This window comes from Numida meleagris, chromosome 4 (genome assembly GCF_002078875.1).
Source record: "Numida meleagris isolate 19003 breed g44 Domestic line chromosome 4, NumMel1.0, whole genome shotgun sequence".
Taxonomy (NCBI): domain Eukaryota; kingdom Metazoa; phylum Chordata; class Aves; order Galliformes; family Numididae; genus Numida; species Numida meleagris.
This window is the reverse complement of record NC_034412.1, coordinates 66,689,262-66,709,327: the sequence shown is the minus strand read 5'-3', so window position 1 is coordinate 66,709,327 and position 20,066 is coordinate 66,689,262. Positions and strand designations below refer to the sequence as shown.

Below are 20,066 nucleotides of genomic sequence, written 5' to 3'. Positions count from 1 at the left end.
AATTACAATTTACTTATTGCATAAAGAAGTTTAATAGATAATGTTTCTAAGCTCATTGGTGATTGTAAGACACTGATGCTACTCAAAAACTTTCCTTAGACAAAAGGCTCCTGCAAGAAAAAGGAGATATCATCCACTTTCTACATTGCACTATAAGCACAGATATAGGCATTTTTCAGTGACGCTGGTTGTCAAAAACAAAACCAGCAACAACACCAACAAAGAGATTGCTGTCTCTCGCCTTGTTAGTGGTGTGTGTGTTGCATGGTTGTGTTAACAGCCAAAATTCTGAAATGTGCCTCAACATCTCAAGGGTTTTCAAGCTGGCTTACTGGCATTATTAAATGATAATGCTTTCTAATACTCTTGTGTGACCTCTCTGTTCTTTATTTGTATGGAACTGGGAAACTTTGTTTCTTCTCCTGCCCCCCCCCATCCGTAATAACAAGGAGGAATTTGTCTCCAAATTTTTGGTCAAGCTTTTCTCTTGCCCGCCCCTATGCAATTCCTCCCCTTGTCCTCCCGTGCTGTGAGCTCCGGGCTGGTCCACGGCTCAAACAGACCCGTCGCCTGCTATTCACGGTGCTGGGGGAGAAGATGGCATCCGGGGAGCCTTTCGAGTCCCTCCTGGCCGCAGCGACAGGGTTTTGCAGCCTGCCTTGTGCGGTTGTGAATGGAGGAGGGATCGAGCTGCGCTAGCGGCAGGGCACGGGAGGAGGAGCCAGAGCTGGCACCGGGCTGCTCGTGCTGCCGGGCGTGGTTGAGCACCTCGCCACCTCGGCGTGTTGGGGAGGCTGCACGGGGACGTGGGCTTTCTCTGAGTCCTGCCGTTCCACAGGTGAGTCCCCCCAGTCCTGGCTGCAGCAGGAGAGGGGAGGTGGGAGCCGCGCAGGGAGGAAGCGGGCTGGGGAGGCGGGGAAGGAGGTTGCATCAGGGTGTGCTTACGCCTTCTTCTGGGTGACGGGTGGTTGAGGTTGTCTCTTTGCTTTAATGCTGACCGTTAGCGGCTCTGGCAGAGCTTGCGGCATTTTGCTTGCATTGCTTTCTGTACGGTGCATGCACGAAACGGAATGTTGACAGTCACCAGGGCAATAGAGCTAAAAATATCAGTAGCACATGCTGCCCGTCAGTCATCTTCGGAGCTCTGCTTTCCCTTTCTTTTTAATTCCTTCCTATTCAAAACAAGTAAAATGGCTGGGTCTAATAACAACTATAATAAAAAAACCTTCCTTCTTTCATGCTAAGGGAAGTATATTTCAGAGGGATGTACTGAAATAAGCGTGTTACTGGCTGGTTTCCACAATGTAGGCCTTAACAATGGAGTATAAATTCTGCTCCACCTTTTTTCAGCCCATCTGATTTTATTTGCAAAGATGTCTATCTGGAGGAAACTTATAAAACAAAACCCTACAGAACAAAAACCAAGGCTGAAAGTCTGTCACACAGCAGAGAAGGGCAGGCTCACGCTGTCCAAGGCATTCATTCCTACCTTGAAAAAATCCCTGCTAAGCAGATCTTGCTCAGTCTTTTCTTTACTCTGCTTTATACAGTGTGTCCGGGCCCTGAAGTTGTTGCGAGGTGGGCTCCTGTTCCTCAGACGTATCAAAGTATTTCACGCCAACAAGTATCTGACCCCAAGAATTGGGATCATCGCCTATGCGAATCTGAATGAGAACAATCTCTTCTATTCCTTACCCACCCAGCACACACACATCTTTCAGAATTAGAGTGATGTACAAATACCCTGGGGAGAGATAGCAGAACCAGTACACTAGAACACAGTGAAACTGTCCTTCTGTTTTCTTTCTCTATGCCTTAGCCATGTCTCAAGCCAGTTTCGTACCAGAATAGCTCAAACAAAATCAACCAAGTGTTAAAACAGCCCCTGCCTTTGTTCAAAGCATCAATCTTTCCTAGATCTCTAGGGTATTATAAACTGAAGGCTTGATAATTGTGAGAATCAGGTCTCATACTTGCTTCCAGCAATTCAGCAAGAAGGGAATTTCAAGGCTCAAATATTTTGGCACAACTTGAGTGGACTATAGGGCCTGAGAAATGGACTTCAAGAAAAATACTGTTAGCTCTGACATGTGCTGTGACAAAGAACACCAGCAAGCCTAGTCTTCAGGTATGTGCATGCAACTCTTACTGACCCAGACTTGTGAAATTGTGGTAAATATTCTCACGCACACAAAGAAAAACATTTAGTACACTGACATATCAGCAGAAATTGACCAGTTAGAGTAAATACAGTGATGATTACCTGCATTCAACTTGAGAATTTCCTTTTCCACTCTTACAAAGTATCTCCGTGGGATAAAAAAGAGCCATGTTTTCTTAGTCTTGCCTGAGTGTAGATTACAAGTTGGACATATTTTAGATCTTTAGTCAAACAAGCATATTCTGTTTCTGAGATACTGGGTCAATGTATTTGAATGGTGATGTCTAACAAAACCATCTACTTGAAAATTTCACTAAAAATCAAGCTGAATCTGATCAGATTTTTAGCTGGGAAAAAGTATTCATTGTGTGTATGCTTTAGAAACTACACTTATTATTTGAATGAAATGGTTGCTTGCCTTGCCATGTGCACATGCCCTGTGACACTTTCAGAGGTAGTGTCCTGGCAAGAGGTATTGGCAGTAAATGACTTTCCTCTTGTTCTTACAGAAGGTATAAATATGTAGATGTATATTATAGCCATATTCCCACAGAGTATATAATGTTTGTACAAAACACAGTGATTCTAAAGCTTACATTCTTTTTTAGTGCTTGACTTTGCAAACTGTACTATTCTTCTATTTGCTTCTATGTTTTGTTTTGTATATAGCATACACAGGCATGCAAAGTTCGTTAAATTACAATTTGATCTCTGAGGGCTTTTTCACCTCATCTATGAGGAAGAATATAATATTACAGGAAAGTGTTGCCTCTGGAAAATTATATTACCTGTTTCTCTAACTTTTCTACCTCCATTGCATTCATTAGCTTTGCCACAATGGTGAAAGAAGATACAGTGAATGAAGATTCTGAACCATCAATATGTGAGAGAAATGGCATGATTCCCATGCATGAGAAAAGTGAGGTAATTAATTAGCATCTCAAATTACAGTCTTATCTGTAAGAATCCTCCTATTCCTTTCCCTTTTCTTTCTGCATCTGTCAAAATGCTGAACAAGATGCAGAGAGAAATTTCCTCTGTGAGAATTTGTCGTAATTAACAAACGTTCTGTTTTAAAACTGTGTTAAGTTAGATCGCTGGAAATCACTGGCTGTAACTTCAGCTTGAACTGAAAAATTAATCAGATCAGGTTTCACAGCAAGCTATGGAAGAGAATTAAATACTTCTCTGCTTTCAAATTGTGCCTGTAAGATGGCTTGCTGAAAGTAATTTATGCACCTCTACCCTTTTTTTCATCTAATAAGTATTTTAAAAGCAGTTTTGAATTTCCATATGCATGTTTCTGCTATTGACTTCCATAGTCATTTAATAAAAGACTTGCAGTTAATGCAAGAATAAAATTCTTCTTAGAGAAGGTACTTTAAAGTTAAACATATGATATTGACTGTAAAGATAAGTACTTTGTGGTGTATCTATATATATATGGGTAGCTGGTGATCACAGGATAGAAAACCAAGTAATCCCATGCTTGAAAGCTCACAGGATTTGATGTTCCAACTGTGACTATGAGTAAGGGATATATATATATAAGAAAGAAAAATAATGGGAAATGTGGAACTGCAACTGGATGAGGGCCAAACCGCAGTATGGGCAAGAATTCCGTGTCCATGCTATGACAACAAAGGCACAAAGATGATTAATTATAAGGGAAGAGAGATGATTAATTTGTCAAAAATAAGGAGCCTCAAATGAAGTGAGACGCATCTCCAAAAATGGTCAAAAAGCATGTTGGTTATGAATATGGATAAGTAGATGAATCAATATAAAAGAGCAGCTTTAACAAACTGTGCTTCAAGAAACTGTTCTTCAAGGAAAAATCTGCCAGGGTAGCATTTCTCCTCTACCTTGACTTACCAGCTTGAGCTTTCTGACAATGGATCGCGTGAGTAATGTTTGCACTGACCATTTGTGTTGTTTCTTTCATTTTTGTATAATCACAAGTGGTTTGTTTTTTTTGGTTCAAGGCTTTGTAACAGAAGTTAGTTACGAGTTATATTAAAGATACTACCTCGCTTGGATTATGCTTATTGTTAATTTTATTGTAGAATTCAGTGTGGAAGCAGAAACCTATCAAACTGTGAAAAATGGTGATGAATTGTACAAGACAAACTGGACACAGATCATTAATAATGTTTTTTCATCAAATATGTTGAAGTTGTTGCTGAACAAGTGCTCTGTGTATAGGCACGGGAGCTTTGTCAGATGTGGATTTAAAAATAAATGAATAAATATATGACCTACAGTATTTCATATGCAGATCTTTATGCCATATAAAAACAGACACGTAACTGAAAATGCCAAATCCAATACAAAGCTCTAATCTTTCCTGTAGTCAATGATTGTTTAGTTAATGTTGTCATCAGTAGACAGGATGCATCCAGTGCATCACAGCTGATTGCAGATGTGTTGTATGCCACTGCAAATGCATACAGGACCACTTCTGAGATAATTTCATTGTTTTCATTTAGGGGGGATCAATAGTAGATGCCAAAAGTACTGATGGGAATATACAAACAGAAGAAACTGCTCTTTTGAATCACTCAGCTCAGCAGCCTCCAGAACCAATATCAGGGTCTCCATCACCCGCAGGAACATGGAAGCAAATATTCGCTTGTCCTCCTAAGGGTTTACTGTCTCGAATAGTAACAAATGGTAAGTAAGAGAGAGACGGTGCAAAATGTTTAGTTAAACTGAGGTATGGCAAATGAAGAACTTGTTTCTCTGGCTGTGATGATATCTGACTATTTTTCCAGAAGAAAATAATAAGGGAAATAGCTATGTTTTACACATCACACCTTTATTTAATCAATTCAGCAGAGGTGAAACAAATATTTGTGTCGTTTTTATTCCTCCATCCTTTTTTCTTTGTTTAGCGTGGTAGGTACGTCTTTCTATTGTCAAGTGTTATCAGCAGAAGAGGGACGTCCTAATCCTCATCTTGATAGTTGGTTTTGGTGTGAATACATCAAGATGGCTATAAAGGTTAATTTTCCACACACTAGATGGCTTTCTGTTGAATTAAGGCAACAAAAATGAGATTTTGCAGTGATACCTTCTTCTGTGTTTAATACCCTAGGCTTGCAAAGCCAAGAATCGTAACTCCAAGGCAAACTGACTCATTCTGTTTAAGATTTGCCTTGTACTCTAAGCTCATAGAACAGAATGCACAACTAACCAGTTATTTCAGGCTTTTCCAAACAAAAGGTGTTTTTTGTGGCTTTGCTTCCACAGCCTCTATTCTCTCTCACTTGTGATTCTTAGGCATTATGTTTGGAAAACTAACAGTCTGCAACCACCCTCAAATAAGACATAGAAAATCCAGCCCAAAAATGCAATACATTTTCATATGATTATGAGAAGGGGAATTTATTCAACAAGTTTTTTCTTCTCCTTCACTCTTCTGCCTGTATATCTATTCATGCCTATTCTTGCTGTGTTACTGTAGGAACAGATTTGGGAAACTGGAAAGAGTATATTTTCACATAATATTTTTGTAATACTTTTCAGGACCTTTCCCTCTGTATTATCCCTCTTTGTTTACTGTATTAACCTATACTACCTTAGGCTGCCCAGAGACGTAACCTTTGGTTTTTTTTCCCAGGGATGACAATATATTGCTCAAACACATCTAGCCAAAAAATGGTATGTTAATTTCTTCAGAAATGAGAACAGAACTGCAGTCATTAGCTCAAAGACATACCAGGCTGTACAACAGCAGGTTCTTGCTGCAGTTTTTACTTAGCTGTTGGAAGATAGCACAAGTGCAAGTTAAGTGTTAATGAAAATCTGTGCATTAAGTCTGGGTCCTGTTAAATGCTTTCCACAATGGCCTCAGGTTTACTCAGTCTTTTTTTGTCCCTAATGACTTTCCTGTTACCATTTTCTAAAGTATCTTATCGTCTATAAAATCAGAACACAGGCTTAAGGAGTGTCAAATATTAAACAAAGTGTTATGATTAAACTCATTTTTTAAGGTGCAGAAGTTTAATTTCTGAGATTTAATGGCACCTTTTTCCTTAGCAGAAAAAGAATTGTGACCTAATAGTGAAATCAGTTCACTATTTATTAGAAATGATTGAATATTAATATTTCTTGTCTTGTTCCAGTTGCAGCTGTGGTCCTGGTTTGGGCTGTGGTTTGGTCCATCACTGGGCCTGAATGTCTCCCAGGTGGAAACCTGTTTGGAATTTTGTGCCTTTATTTTTTTGCTGTCATTGGAGGTAAAATTTTTGGACTCATTAAAATAGGAACACTGCCGCCCCTCCCTGCTCTTCTGGGTAAGATGCCATTCCTTCCTTTCTTCCTGCATGGTCGTGGTGTTTTAACAGTCAGGTGATATCTGCAGATTAGGTATGTTTGGATTAGGAACGTGCAAACTTCATAATGCCCAAATCTGTCACTTTTTCAAGCGCCTTGTTTGTGGTCCTCGTGGAGTAGGTGGAAAACTCGCCCAGACTAGCTCAGGTGAAACTACCTATGTTACTAAGGCTCCTCTTCTTAGTTCTTTTGGTTAGATCAGTATGATATTATGAAGTACTGTGATGCCAACTATACTGAAAAAAGTGGTCCCCTTGTTATGCTGAATCTATACATGAGTAGGGCTGCTGATACAGAGTAAAACTTCATGGCAGAGCAGGCTACAGATACCTCCTGTAGCGCCTTGAAGTGATTAGTAACATGCTTACTGTGGTGTCTCACAGTGGGCCCTCTAACAGGAGAAGGGCCAGATGGCTTTGTTTGCAGCACTGTTAGGCCAGTGTGCATATTCATGTACTGCTTAGCTGCACAGGTGAGAACAGATTCAAATGAGGGAGGGAAGTTTTGCATATGGCATGGCTGCCCACGATAACACTGGCTTTACAAGCAGGGACCTTACTGAGTAAACACCTTAAAAAAAATCATAGAATTATATAGAATCATAAAATGACTTGAGTTGGAAGGGACCTCAAGGATCACTAAGTTCCAAAATCTGACCATTTGGGTTCTGCCTTTTTCAGTTTAATCTGTATCTAAAAATTGAGTTGAGCTTGAAGCTGCTTGCCTGACTAAAACTTAAGCACGACGGTATGTGTCTGATGAGTTGCTTAGGATTGAGTTCATTGTTGAGGAAAACTGAGCAATCTAAGAGACAAAAGAAGAAATACACTATGTCTTTAAATAATCTTTTTTACACGAAGAGTATAAATCTTGTACTCCTGTATAGGAAATCTTGCCTTTAATTCATTTCTGCAGGTGCAGTGTGGCTGGCTCAGCTCTGTGCACCTTATAGTGAGCCTCTGCGTGAGGAAGACGGAATGACATGGCTACAGAATTGGTCACATATTATATTTTAGGTACACGTTGCAAGGAGGTACTGCAGGCAACACAGAGCAGAACGATGAGGGTATCTTTTAAGGCAGTGTGTTTTTTCTCTGTTAAGCAAGCTTCTAGATCTGGGTAGATCCAGTCGATGGATGTCACACACAAAAAAAAAAAGTGCAAAGAGCCACATGATCATTATGCTAGCCTGATATAAATGTCGTGTGGTACTGCAGACTCGTTATGCCACTTTTTTATTCTTTTTTTATTTTTTTTTTCCGGGAAGGTGTGGGACAAACAGTGTCCAAAAGTTCATTGTGTTACAGGACAAACCAATTCTGCAGCCAAGGCTTACAGACATACACACCAAGCTGTGACCAACCTGAGCAGTGTCTACTTTTCATCTTTTTTGGTTTCTGGTTTATTAATATGGTTAATATGAAATGACACCACAAAAATGTATCTTTGAATCATGGGGACCTACAATGAGTCTTTACAGAACTATATTTAAAGTTACCTTTTTCATACTTTTCTGTATCTTTCCAGAGCTCCAGTTCTGATAGCTTTGCAGGAAGTCTCTGATTAAGCTGCCTTGCTAATATTTGCAAAATATTTGCTAATACTTGCTTGCGAGTAGCTCAAATAGAGGATAAGTGCAAGTTCCTTTTATTTTCCCCTGTTTTCTGCTTTGCATAAAAGCTGAATTGCCAGAGCATTTTAAAACCTCCAAGTTAGACCATGACTAGCTGATTCAGATTAGATGTTCCAGTGAACTCAGCATTATGGTTCCTGTGATTCCTGCATTTCTGACAGGATTTTTTTAAAACAATTTCCAAATTATGAGAGGAATACATAATATTAGATTACCCTCCTCTTTTCATGTAAATAAAAAGTTAACAAGAAATATATCTTTAAAGGTCCGGAGGTGGTTTTGTTCATGGTAAGCATGACCTGCACCTGGTGAAGGAAGTAGAATTTTGTCATCTCTTGCTTGAGTTGTGTTTCAGCATCATGTAGATGATGCTTATCAGTGACCTGGTGTGTTCTAGACCTCTTCCGTTGCTTTAAACATCTCCATCTTTTCACATTCCCATCTTTAAAGCAAGGCTAATCATACAGAGAGGAGTTGTTTTGTTGTCTCTTAGAAACACATCATATCATGTCAGTTTTTGAAATTCAAGGTAAGCTTTTACTGCAGCCAAATATATCATTTGAGTGTGGTCTGTTTGCTTTCATTTAAGGGATGCTGCTTGCTGGTTTTCTCATCCGAAATACCCCATTTATTAGTGACATCGTCCAGATAAATCTACACTGGTCTGCAGCACTGAGGAATATTGCCCTTTCGATTATCCTGACCCGAGCAGGACTTGGTCTAGATCCAAAGGTATGACACCAGCTACTTATGTAAGGCAAAGCATAACATTGATTCTGTTAAAAAGTATTGAACTGTTTCGTCTTAGAAGATTTGCAAATTAGAGCACTACAAAAAAAATAGTTCCTTCCGTATAGTTATATGTTAATCAACACTGTCAGGTGGATTTGTAGAGTTGGTGAGCTATCAAAAAAATACCTGAAGAAAACTGATTTTATGACTATGTATCTTCCTTATCTTAAAGAAATTTCCTGAATTTTGTGAGCAGGACACATGAGTACGTGCACTCCATCCTACTCTGTCTGAAAGAGTTTATATTACCTAGCAAAGTCCCTGTCGGTTTACTGTGACAAACTAAAGGGGAGGGGAATCCCTATCCCAGAAGGATTATGCTGGCACAAATCAAACAAACAAACAAAAATACCCTTTGTCTTTTTTGATATTTTATTTTCTCTTTTTTTTAAATCATTGTACATTTTATGCAAATGTGTTAATTCTAACGATGATTCCAGCTGTACTACAGAACCAGTGCTTCACATCGCTATGAAGCCCGTAATGCTTTTGTGAACAAAATAAATAGTTTTCTTCAACACACTGTGAACTTCATATTCCCTAAATTAATTACTGCAATGTTCATGATCAAAATCAGCTGTCTGAAATAAAGCTGTACCATACTGACCCCTATCTAAGTGACTGTTTAAAGTTTATTTAACGTTTAGCGTAGGTATAGCTAGCTCAGGTCAACAAATCTGATTTTCTTACCCAAGATGAAAATTAGAGAGTTGCCAGTTTTTGGATATTTAGGAAAACAGGGTTTTGTCATTCTTGAAAAACTGGTTTTCCTAAGTATACTGTTTGTCCTTTTTATTAAGATATGGAAGCTTGTATTAGCGCAGCCTGTTCATTGTGCCCAGTTTCGTGAGAATGTTTTTCTTTCTATTCCATGACAACTTTTTTGGCCAAAGGAACTTCATAATTGTCCCATTTGTCTCCCATGTGGCAATTGAAACTGTCATTTGGACTCCATATGTAGCAATGCTTTGATGTGCTTATAACTGTTCCTTGTGTAGCTGAAGCTGTGAAGACAGATGCCGGTTGCTCTAGTGATTCTCAGCCCTAATTATGCTGGGATAAACTACTCGATATGAAAACTGCACTTGTTTTTTCCTCATCAAAATTAGGGACTTGTCCTAGCAGAGTCATGTTTGTGACTAACTACTAAAAGCTATTTTCACCAGCAAATACGCTCTTTTAGTGAAGTTTCTGGATAGAAGTTGCAGACCCACATAGAATTTAATCAGCTGTGGGTATCAAGTGAGAGATAGCTCAAAGTGATGCTTGGCTCCTTTCTCCAACTTTATGTAGCTCTACAAATTTTCCTGATTTGTTGAGACTTTGGGATCATTTCTGGGTTGCTTATGCAACTTGTGTCATGATAGCAATGCCTTCTGTGAAAATTACCTCAAGCAACTGCGGGTGAGCTAGCTGTGTTAAGAGTGCACTTTTCAAATGAATTATTGTTGCTCCAGCCTCTCCAGAGTTGTTTGCTCTGCACAAGAAGCCAAAGGGGACCCTCTGCCCCTCCTTCCTCCAATGTGTGGGAACCTCATTAAACAGAGATTCAATGGGTTTCACGGCCACACATGCAATTTTATATCCAAATCCACTTCTGCTTGAGCCTGTCTCTGGCATAAGCCATGTAAAACTGTCATATCCTGTACTGCAACTTAGTGGGAATTATTTTAATAAATTATGTCGGATCATAAAAGTTATTGCTCTCTGTGAAGCCAGAGGTACAGATACTAATGTCTGAATTTGCTTTTATGTTGTAGGCTCTTAAGAAGCTCAAAGCAGTCTGTTTACGGCTTTCTTTTGGACCATGCCTCTCAGAAACATGCACAGCTGCTGTTTTTGCCTATTTACTCATGCATTTGCCATGGCAGTGGGGATTTATATTAGGGTAATGTACTCTCTTTTCTCCTGTATGACTTTCTTGCTACAGCTAGATGATCCAAATGCAGTTAGTTCTCTGCCAAGCAGACACCTCAGTTTAATGTCAGTCAGGAAGCTGTGCTTAGCCCCTGTGTCTGGCTCTGTGGCTAATTTAAAGGTCACATTTCCAGATGAAGAGGAATACTTGCATCATTACTCTTCTCTGATTGTGATCTGGGCACTTATAGAAGGAAGAAAGATGGCGCAATCCCTGGGTCTTTAGCCACAAGGCAGAGAGCTTTTAGGGATGGAAAATGATACCACAAGTTTGTGCTGGAATTCAGAATTTCCCCTTTGAGAAATTTATATGGGACAGCCTTCCTGCCACAAGTTGAAGATAAGGATATGGCATGTTACACTGTGGAGTAATATCCTTGAAGAGGAAACATTTTCCATCTAGGTTCTATCTAAACTGGTGGAGTCAGTCCAGACTATGTATTAGAGGGAGATGGATGAACTTCTCTCCTGCCACATGCTGAATTTTGAGAAGGAACTCACAAGTCATGAGCATCTAGACCAGGTTCCTAAAGCAGATAATCAAGGCATGTATCAGAGAGAATTGGCCTGCAGTGTAGAGTCAAGTCTTAGTCTGTGGAGCCCTTTATTTTGAATATTATTGAGGTGAAAAGGAAGTAAAAGGTGATTGTGAATCAGCATGGAAATATCCCTGCTTGTAATTAGCAGAGAGAGGTAAGGACGATAACTTATGTGAACTTTAGAAGAAGAGAGATCGTAATGTTTTGAAGCTTTTTAGTTTAGTGCTTGCTTTTTAAGAGAGGCTGAAACCCTGTGTTTTCAGTTTTGTTCTAGGTGCAGTCTCTCCCGCTGTTGTGGTTCCCTCAATGCTGATCTTACAAGCTGGGGGATATGGAGTGGAGAAAGGTGTCCCAACTTTGCTAATGGCAGCTGGAAGCATTGATGACATTCTGGCTATTACAGGCTTCAACACTTGCCTTGGGATGGCTTTCTCTTCTGGTATGCTAGTTAATCTGTAGGTGGTGACAACTAGAACAAACTGTGATATTTTGAGGAATGTATGTTTTTTCATGATTGACAGGTTTGTGTCATAATGACAACTCCTTATAAAGTTTATGTATGGAGTTGAGTAAGGATAGAGAAATTACCCATGATCAAAAGTGTTGGTGTAACTTCATCTACTCTGAGTTGAGGCTCACAACTTTCAAAGAACAGTTTTATTTTATTTTTCCCATGACTGCCAAGTCTGGCCCCTGCGTGCCCAGCGTATGTGGTCTCAAATATCCCTGGGTTTGACAGTGCTCTAGCAGTGGCTTTTTCTCTGGCTTCCTTGGCACGCTTTCTTGGCATAAGCAAAGAGAGAAAGTTGCACTATCCAGTTCTTTCAGGCTCATAACTTCTCTCCTGAGCCCCTTACCCCATGTAATTTAGAGCAGAGACTGTCCTGGAATCATTCTCATAGATGTACAGCACGATTTGTGCGTGAAGGATTTACTTTAGGGTAACTGAACACATTTCTCTTTTGCCAAATAGGTTCCACTCTGTACAATGTGCTCCGAGGAGTGCTGGAGGTTGCTGTTGGCATAGCAGCTGGTGGGATTCTGGGAATGTTTCTTCGGTATTTCCCAAGCCACGATCAGGTTGAAAAAAAAAAAAGAAAGTTAAAAAAAAAAATCTTGTTATATAAGATATTCTTTTCTTATGGATATTTTTATGTTACTCATTTTCAAACAAATATGACACCTTTTGTGAGAAGGCAGTGTGCAGCTCTAACAGCTTTTAGATTGCAAAGCCTATTAAGCGAGGATGTGTTTTAAAGATGATTGCTTGTGTACTGTGTACACAAGATGTACGCAGTACACTATCTACTGTGTAGAATGTACAAAGCAATGTACATTGCATTGTATAACAATGTATGACCTCACAGTCCTTCCAAACGCAAAGCTTGGAACACAGCTCACAATCCTGCACCCTCTGGTGGTGGAGGCTGTTGGAAATGCTCACATGGAAAGGGAAAAGGATCTGGCTCCTATTTCAAACAGTAGAATAATAATCAATTAAATTGATGCACGACATATTTACCTCTACTCTTTTTTAATCTTAAGCCTACTGGAAACATCTTAGAGATGTGCAGATCATGAGCTTAAAGTGTTTGGGCATATTATTAACACTAATTAGAATGGTACTTCCATTAAAAATTAAGCTTATATAAAATGGTAGATGAATTTACTATCAAGGGTAACTACGCAAACAAAATTGTAGAAGAAAACAGGTATATTCTGGATTACTGAAGTCAATTTGGACAACAGCTATTTCCATCAGTGGGACCAAATTTTCTTATTAAATAACATGAAAAGCGTGGCACAGAAATCAACAGATAACTAGGTGTGGGGAACAATCACAGAGATATAACTGCTGTGAAACTCGATTTGTCCTTAAAAACATTTAGTGGCAAAGATTTAACACCTCCTTGGATAAGCTCCAGCTCTTCACAGTGCAGGTCCTGTTATCACAGAGTAGAAGCAGGAAGGTTAGAATAGAGCATCATATTCTTTGTAGTGCAAGATGTGTTTTGGCAGTAAGATTTGGGATGGGCAGAGGAAAAGAAATATTGAAATTTCAGAATTACATTTTGCTAGGAATTTGTGTCCCAAAAGAATTCCTTAACTCAAGTCTCAAACAAAAGTTTTGATTCCTCTACAGTGGGTACCCTCTGTTACCTTCAAATTAGTAGATGTAAACTTTCTCCTCCATTTCCAAAAAGAAATTTACTTTTTTGTTTGTTTCTTTCTTTCCTTGCTTGCAGGCATCTCTGTCATGGAAGAGATCGTATTTTGTACTTGGGCTGTCCATGTTTGCTGTTTTTGGCAGCGTCTACTTTGGCTTCCCTGGGTCAGGAGGGCTCTGCACATTAGTCTTAGCTTTTATTGCAGGTGTGGGATGGTCTGATGAAAAGGTGAGTGTTTACGCACACCATACCAAAACTCCTTTGAATGCACAGCTTAGCAGAAGTTTGGATTTCCATCAGGAGTGGCAGTGGCCCACTTATATAGATTTATGGGAAGTACAGATTACCAAAATAAATGTAGAACTTTTCTTAATCTTTAGTGTAACAGAAAGTTACTATGTATGTGGATGAGGTAATGTTATACTGACAGTAAAATGCTCACGAGCTCTCAAACATCAGCGCAGTATCTTTTAAGCTCTGTAAAGGAGGGTTAACTGTCGTGGCACTTGACGAGGAATCTAAAGCCTTGTCCCAGCTCTGTGACAGTCTCTGTAACCTTACATAGTCATTTAAAGATAAGTTTTAGAAATAGGTGTCCAAATACAGGTGTGCACGTGGCCTCAATATCCTGAGGTTTTGTTCCCTGTGATTTTAGGAGGCAAAATGGAAATTAACCTTTTTATCATCTTTTTCAAATCCTAGCCAGTGTGTTCTGGATAACTAGAGAGCAGGGTGCCCACACTAAGGGATGATATAAAGCCATACAGAAACCATACAAAAGACTGTTTCTAAGCCACTTCCTTTTAGCTGTGAAGCCTGTTTCTTCTTACTGTTGTTGCTCTGCTGATTTTTTGTATCTCGGTATGTCTCACTGCCCCTTTTGCTTGATACCATCTGCACTTAATATTTGAGGGCAATTCTTCTTTCCATGGCTGTAGCCTTGCAACATGCAGTCGGAGAAGAGGAGAAAGGAAAGGGGATCAGATATATTATTATCCCCATCTAGAACCTGACCTCAGTAAAATCTCAAGATTTGTTAAAATAACAAATAAGAAACCATGGTTTCTATTTAAAATACTACATTGTTGTCCCATTTTAAAAGAAGGGAAACTTGAAGTAGTTAAGAACTGTACAGCTCATAAAGCTCACTGTTGAAGGCTTTTAAGCCACTTCGGAAGGAAGGTCCTTACGAAAGCATATGCCAGTCTATAACTGCTTAGTTTAAATTCTTTTGATCAGTAGGTGAAGCTGCTTGATGGTGATTTCAAATGCCTTAGCTCTTTTTATCAGATGCAGCCAGAGAGTTCTGCTTACTGTATACTCAGAGTTATCAAGATTTTCCTGATGAGCCTCTCAAAGGCCACTGCCCGATGCTGTCTCTGGTGGAAGTTAACAAATAGTATCAGCAGAGAACAAGGAGCATTGTACCTTTTGCTGAAGTACTTAAACGGGCGGTAAACAGTCTGAAATAATGCTAACGTCTGTGAAAATAATTTTTTTTTTCCAAAGAAAGCAGAGTGAGTTAGCAGGGAGAAGTGAGGCAAATAAAAATATTTACAGGTCTATGTTTCCACCTCATTCTCTCTAAGGTTACATAAGGTTTTGTATTGTAGTTATCTCTACTGTTCCATTGATAGTAGAGCCAGAGATGCTGCCATGTTGAATGGTCAATCCCAGAGAGAACGTGAGGGATGGGACGCATCTGCGCTACACATCCTCACGCATTGCAGCCTGCATGTTCATCTGCTATTGCAGAACCCACTTCATTTAAAAAGCGCTGTTAGAGATGCTGCACGTACCTCTTCAGCTGTGTGAAAGATTCCTGTTTACCTTGGCAGCAGGTTGTTTTAGGAAAAGTGCTAGGTGTAAAGTTCAAGCACAAGGAGAAGAGATGGCTTTGCAATCATACCGTAATCACACAGAGACATTCAGCATTTTTTACTGGTAAGGAATTTCAGGCTTACTCAGTCTAGCTTTGCTCATGCTCATGTGGAGATAGGTTTCTGCCTGAGTGCAGTGTGAGCACACATTACTGAAACTTTTCAGGGTCTGACTGCTCAAGTACAAATTGAGGAGCAAGTCTGAACATGCAGTTCTCAAAAGCTAAGATGTTTAATTGCAAAACTTTTGAAATTGCATCTTCCTAAACAGTGAAAATCAACTGCGCTTTATTTTCCTCCTCTAGGCTGCAGACTGCTTTCATATTAGATCAAAGTTCACCATAAACTAGGAGTCTAAAGAACAATTCTAGACAGTGTTTATGATAAATTTTCACTTTGTCCTTTGATTAATTAAATGTGTCTGCTTTGGTTGTTGCTGTTTGGGTTGGTTTTGTGTGTGTGTGTGTGAACTGATGGATTTTTTATTATTATTATTGCAGAGGGAAGTAGAAAAAATTGTTGCAGTTGCGTGGAATATCTTTCAACCTTTTCTTTTTGGTTTGATTGGAGCGGAAGTATCTGTTACATCTCTCAGGCCTGAAACTGTTGGTAAGATCTGTCACTAGCTATCCAATTTCATTGCTAGCTTCCAAAGAATCTCCAGAAGGGAATCTTAAGTAAAGCAGTATATGACTGACAAAAAAAAAACAACAACAAACTGAAATTGCTGTAAAGCTGTGATTATAGAAGGCTTATTCCCCTCAGGCACCTATGCACAAAAATAGTGAGGAGTATTTGTCTTTGTTGCAGGGCTCTGTGTTGCTACACTAGGTATTGCCCTAGTTGTGCGAATCATAGCGACGTTCCTGATGGTGTGTTTTGCTGGGTTTAATTTCAAGGAGAAAGTATTTGTCTCGTTGGCGTGGATTCCCAAAGCCACTGTCCAGGTAAAATAGCCCAACATTGCTTTCATTCCAGGCTAGGTCTATTGTCTTTAGCAAAGCTCTTCTTAACTACCACAGCCTTGAACAGGGAGAGGATCGGGTCCCTGGTAACTGCTAGCAGAGTGCAGTACGTGGACAGTTCTCATTCTGAATTGCCCTACCTTAAGTCTCCTTGAAAAGGGCACAGGGGTCCTGCCACGTGAGGGCTCTTTGCTTGCATCCCGGGTTGTACTCTCAGTGAATAGTGAATGTACATATAAATACTTTATCTGTTTATCAGTTACTGCAGATTATTGTGCCTTTGCATACAGATTTTGAGGACTCTCAAAGTTTAGAAGTGTTTCTCTTTAATACCACATAAAGTGTTTTCTGGGACAGTTGCACTCGAGGCTCAGAATGGGTTTTCATTTTATGGTTGTTTTAATAAGGGGTGGCCTGACAGGCTTGTTGCAAGAGTAGCCTCAGGCTGGTTGCATTCTTGCTCAGTGATTGTTACATCACTTGGACTTCGCCTCAAAAGCATGATGATTCTATGATTATTTGTGAGCAGAAGTTAATAATCGGAACAGGCAAGGATTATTGCAAGAATTGTGAACTAAACTTTGAGAAGCTACTATTCATTGACTGCTGGCAGGACACATTCTCCAGGAATATGGAATTTTAACAGCTCCAATGTGCAGTGTGCTGGCCTATTTCATTAATTACACATTCTCCAGAAATGGAGAACGTGTCAGCTAAGCCACACTCCTCACAGGAGGGAACCACTCAGATCAACTCATTAGCCTAGCAAATTCAAAGTAGCCAAGTGAAAATTGTTCTTATAGGGCTGATAGAACCCTTACTTTTCTATGTACTGCCTAGAAACAAAGGAGTTTGAATATATTACAAATTTTGAATTTATGTTAAGCGTAGACTGATGATTAGTCCCTTTTTTTTTTCCTGTTTCACTGAGAAAGATTACTTCCTCCATTTCAGTGATCCTTTCTTTCCTACAGGCTGCAATAGGTTCCCTTGCCCTGGATACAGCAAGAAGTCATCAGGATGAGCAACTGGAAAAGTATGGAATGGATGTACTAACAGTAGCCTTCTTGGCTATCTTGATCACTGCCCCCATTGGAGCCTTGGTTATCGGCTTGGCAGGGCCCAGACTTTTGCAGAAGGCTCAGTCAAAACACAAGGAAGATGAGGAGGGTGCTGAGGCTGGAGAAGAGCCAGAGAACTGTGAACCTTCATAGGACAGGCATTTACAGGAATGTGGTCCTTCAGCCCTTACACTTCTGTGAAGTAAACATTGTGTCTGTAATCTTTCTGGACAAAACCAAAACAACTATCGGCTACACTGCTATTTTAAAAGCAGATCTGGTGGAGTTTTACGAAATATTTTTAAGCACTGATGGTGCCTTAAGAGATGAACTAGGTAAACATACACTGAATAGGCTGACCAGGCAGTGAGTCACTCTGAAGTTAGCAGTCATCAGTTACTAAAAACATGTGGGTGTGAGGCCAGGGAGAGGATCAGAATTGTTCAGGCATGGAGTGGATATTTAGGTGGACAAACAGAAAAAAAATGGAGAGTAATGTGCTAGCTTCTTGATGGTTAAAACTGGGCTGTAAGATGACAAGTTCAGCAGCTCAAAGAATGCAACTACTGAACTAGGACTGCTGACACACAGTGAACAAATCCTGCCACAGACTGATGATTCCCTCTCCTTCCTCACTCGGTTTTGAAAACATGCCTTTTTCCATTGCTGTTCTTTTCACACATCTCACACATTCCTTTGTACCTTCAAGAGACTGTCAGCTCTGGTCACAGCAAGAAGCAGCAAGCAGTACTTAGGTGTAGAAAGACACAGGCCCATTGGGGCTGTGGTAATAAAGGAGTACCCGGTCAAAAAGGGCCAAGATTGAAAATAGGATGAAGGTTTCAAGGAGGCTGTGAAGACTGGGAGATAATTATATGGGATTAGGATGGCTGCTTCTTGGCATGTGTACTTCAGCCTTTGTGCAACTGTATGTCAAGCAAGGGAAAGCCAGCTTGTCAGCCACTGGGAATGCGTGCTCTAGGACAGGAGAGAGCTCCCCTTGGACGGAGTTTGCTGGTGTGGCAATGCCAAGGTAGCAACGAGTTGTTCCTTTCTTCCTCAGCTCTTTTTGGGAAACTTGACAGTAGTGACAGACCTCAAATCAGGATTTATGGGTCAACAGGTATCTTTCGTTGTTCTAAGTATATGCTCATGTCTGAAAAAATGCTATCTGGTCCTTCACACATCTGCATTTGCTTAACTGTAGCAAAATAAAACAGGTATTTACTAAAACGTAGCAAGTTAAAGCACCTTTTTTTCCAAGAGGTAAATGGCTGGGTTTGTTTTGGAGATTGGAGGCCTCTTAGATTTGGCAAGATGTTTTTACCTCTGATCAATAGAAAAATAGGCTTTAAATGAACAGCTGGGAGAAAGCATCGCTGAGAGGCATGTTGCAAAGCGAAAGGAGCCCCACCACACCTTCCTCCAGAAAGAATGCTGGGTGACATGCTGTCATGAGAAAGCAGTGAGCATGTACCCACTGCTTGTGTGGGTCTTTCCAGAAAAACAATTTGCGTGCAGCTGTGAATCACAGTAACAACTGGCAATGCTCATCTGGAATGTCTTGCCAAAATATTTTACCAGAGGAGCAAAAAGTTCGTAGTTTTTGGTGGGTTCTTTTGTTTTAATTTTAATATAGATGCCTTCTACACAGTCAGTGCAATATAGTTCATATTTCATCTTCCCATATAACTGTTACCTTTCTCTTCTCCTTGACGGTCCAAAAACCAGGAACAAACCCTTGTTGAAGAAAACCCTGCTCTTGCCTTTAGCTTTGGTACCAGTTAGGGTTTAGTATTGCCTGTTACAGATATTGTTTAATCTTTCTTACTCTGCTGCATTTTGGGTGAGTAGCTAGCTCTAAATAGGTCATTCCCTGCTTTCTGAATCATGGAATCAGTACAGCATCCTTCAGAAACTGAGTTTTATTTAGTTATTTTTAGAAACGCAGATTTGAGATCTTGGTGGACAGTGGCTGCCCACAGAGTTCTACAGTACAGTTCATTGAGGTTGTTTTACAGGATACTATCCAGAATATATATGATTTGTCCAGAGATTTTGGTTTCTGTAAGTAAGCATTATACAATTCTATTTTAGCTCCTGTATTTTTATTATGCAACATAATAAGAAAATAGCTTTAAAGGAAAACTGTATGAACCTGTATTACTTGGAGTGCGTGTGTTCTGTCTCTGTATACACGTAATAATTAGTGTGTGTGCCTTTTCATATGACTAGTTCTTGCCAAAAAGCAAAGCTCCTGAAAATATTTAAGGTTTGTGGCCTGCAGTTCCAGCACAGTGATAAACACCAGGAAATTCTTGGGTAAGTTTTCCCCTAACAGCTGTCCAGTACAATTATTATTTCATTTTCTCCAGGCTTCCTTACCACATACGCTGCGTTCTCTCCACTTCTTAGGGAACATACAGTCTTCAGTCAATGCTTGCTCCCCGACAAGAGAAGGTGCTCTCAAACTGTACAGACTGATGAACAGTTCCAGTTCTGCACAAGATGGTTACTCTGTCAACCACTGCCTTCTGTGCCTGTCCTGCCTACTGTGCATGGCTCATTGAGGTACTCAGTTGCTTGAACAGGGATAGTTTTATAGGAGCTTG

General features: G+C 39.9%; 1 protein-coding gene across 2 annotated transcripts; it reads left to right on the top strand.

The window, feature by feature from the left end:
- On the top strand, positions 497 to 19,602 carry SLC9B2 (solute carrier family 9 member B2). Of its 2 annotated transcripts, XM_021396062.1 has the most exons (13): positions 497 to 838; positions 1,984 to 2,128; positions 2,989 to 3,085; positions 4,651 to 4,834; positions 6,289 to 6,459; positions 8,722 to 8,864; positions 10,685 to 10,812; positions 11,644 to 11,819; positions 12,354 to 12,460; positions 13,627 to 13,776; positions 15,929 to 16,037; positions 16,239 to 16,375; positions 17,368 to 19,602. In XM_021396062.1, exons 3-13 carry the CDS (start codon positions 2,999 to 3,001, stop codon positions 17,605 to 17,607), a joined length of 1,632 nt encoding a protein of 543 aa, XP_021251737.1. In that variant the 5' UTR covers positions 497 to 838; positions 1,984 to 2,128; positions 2,989 to 2,998; the 3' UTR covers positions 17,608 to 19,602. The 2 variants fall into 2 exon arrangements, with proteins under 2 accessions (XP_021251737.1, XP_021251736.1); XM_021396061.1 differs by lacking the exon at positions 1,984 to 2,128.

Coding starts and splice junctions, on each gene's coding strand:
- SLC9B2 (XM_021396061.1), top strand. CDS start 2,999: ATGGTGAAAGAAGATACAGTGAATGAAGATTCTGAACCATCAATATGT. Junction 12,461..13,626: donor ATTTCCCAAGCCACGATCAG/GTTGAAAAAAAA, acceptor CCTTGCTTGCAG/GCATCTCTGTCATGGAAGAG. Junction 16,376..17,367: donor TTCCCAAAGCCACTGTCCAG/GTAAAATAGCCC, acceptor TCTTTCCTACAG/GCTGCAATAGGTTCCCTTGC.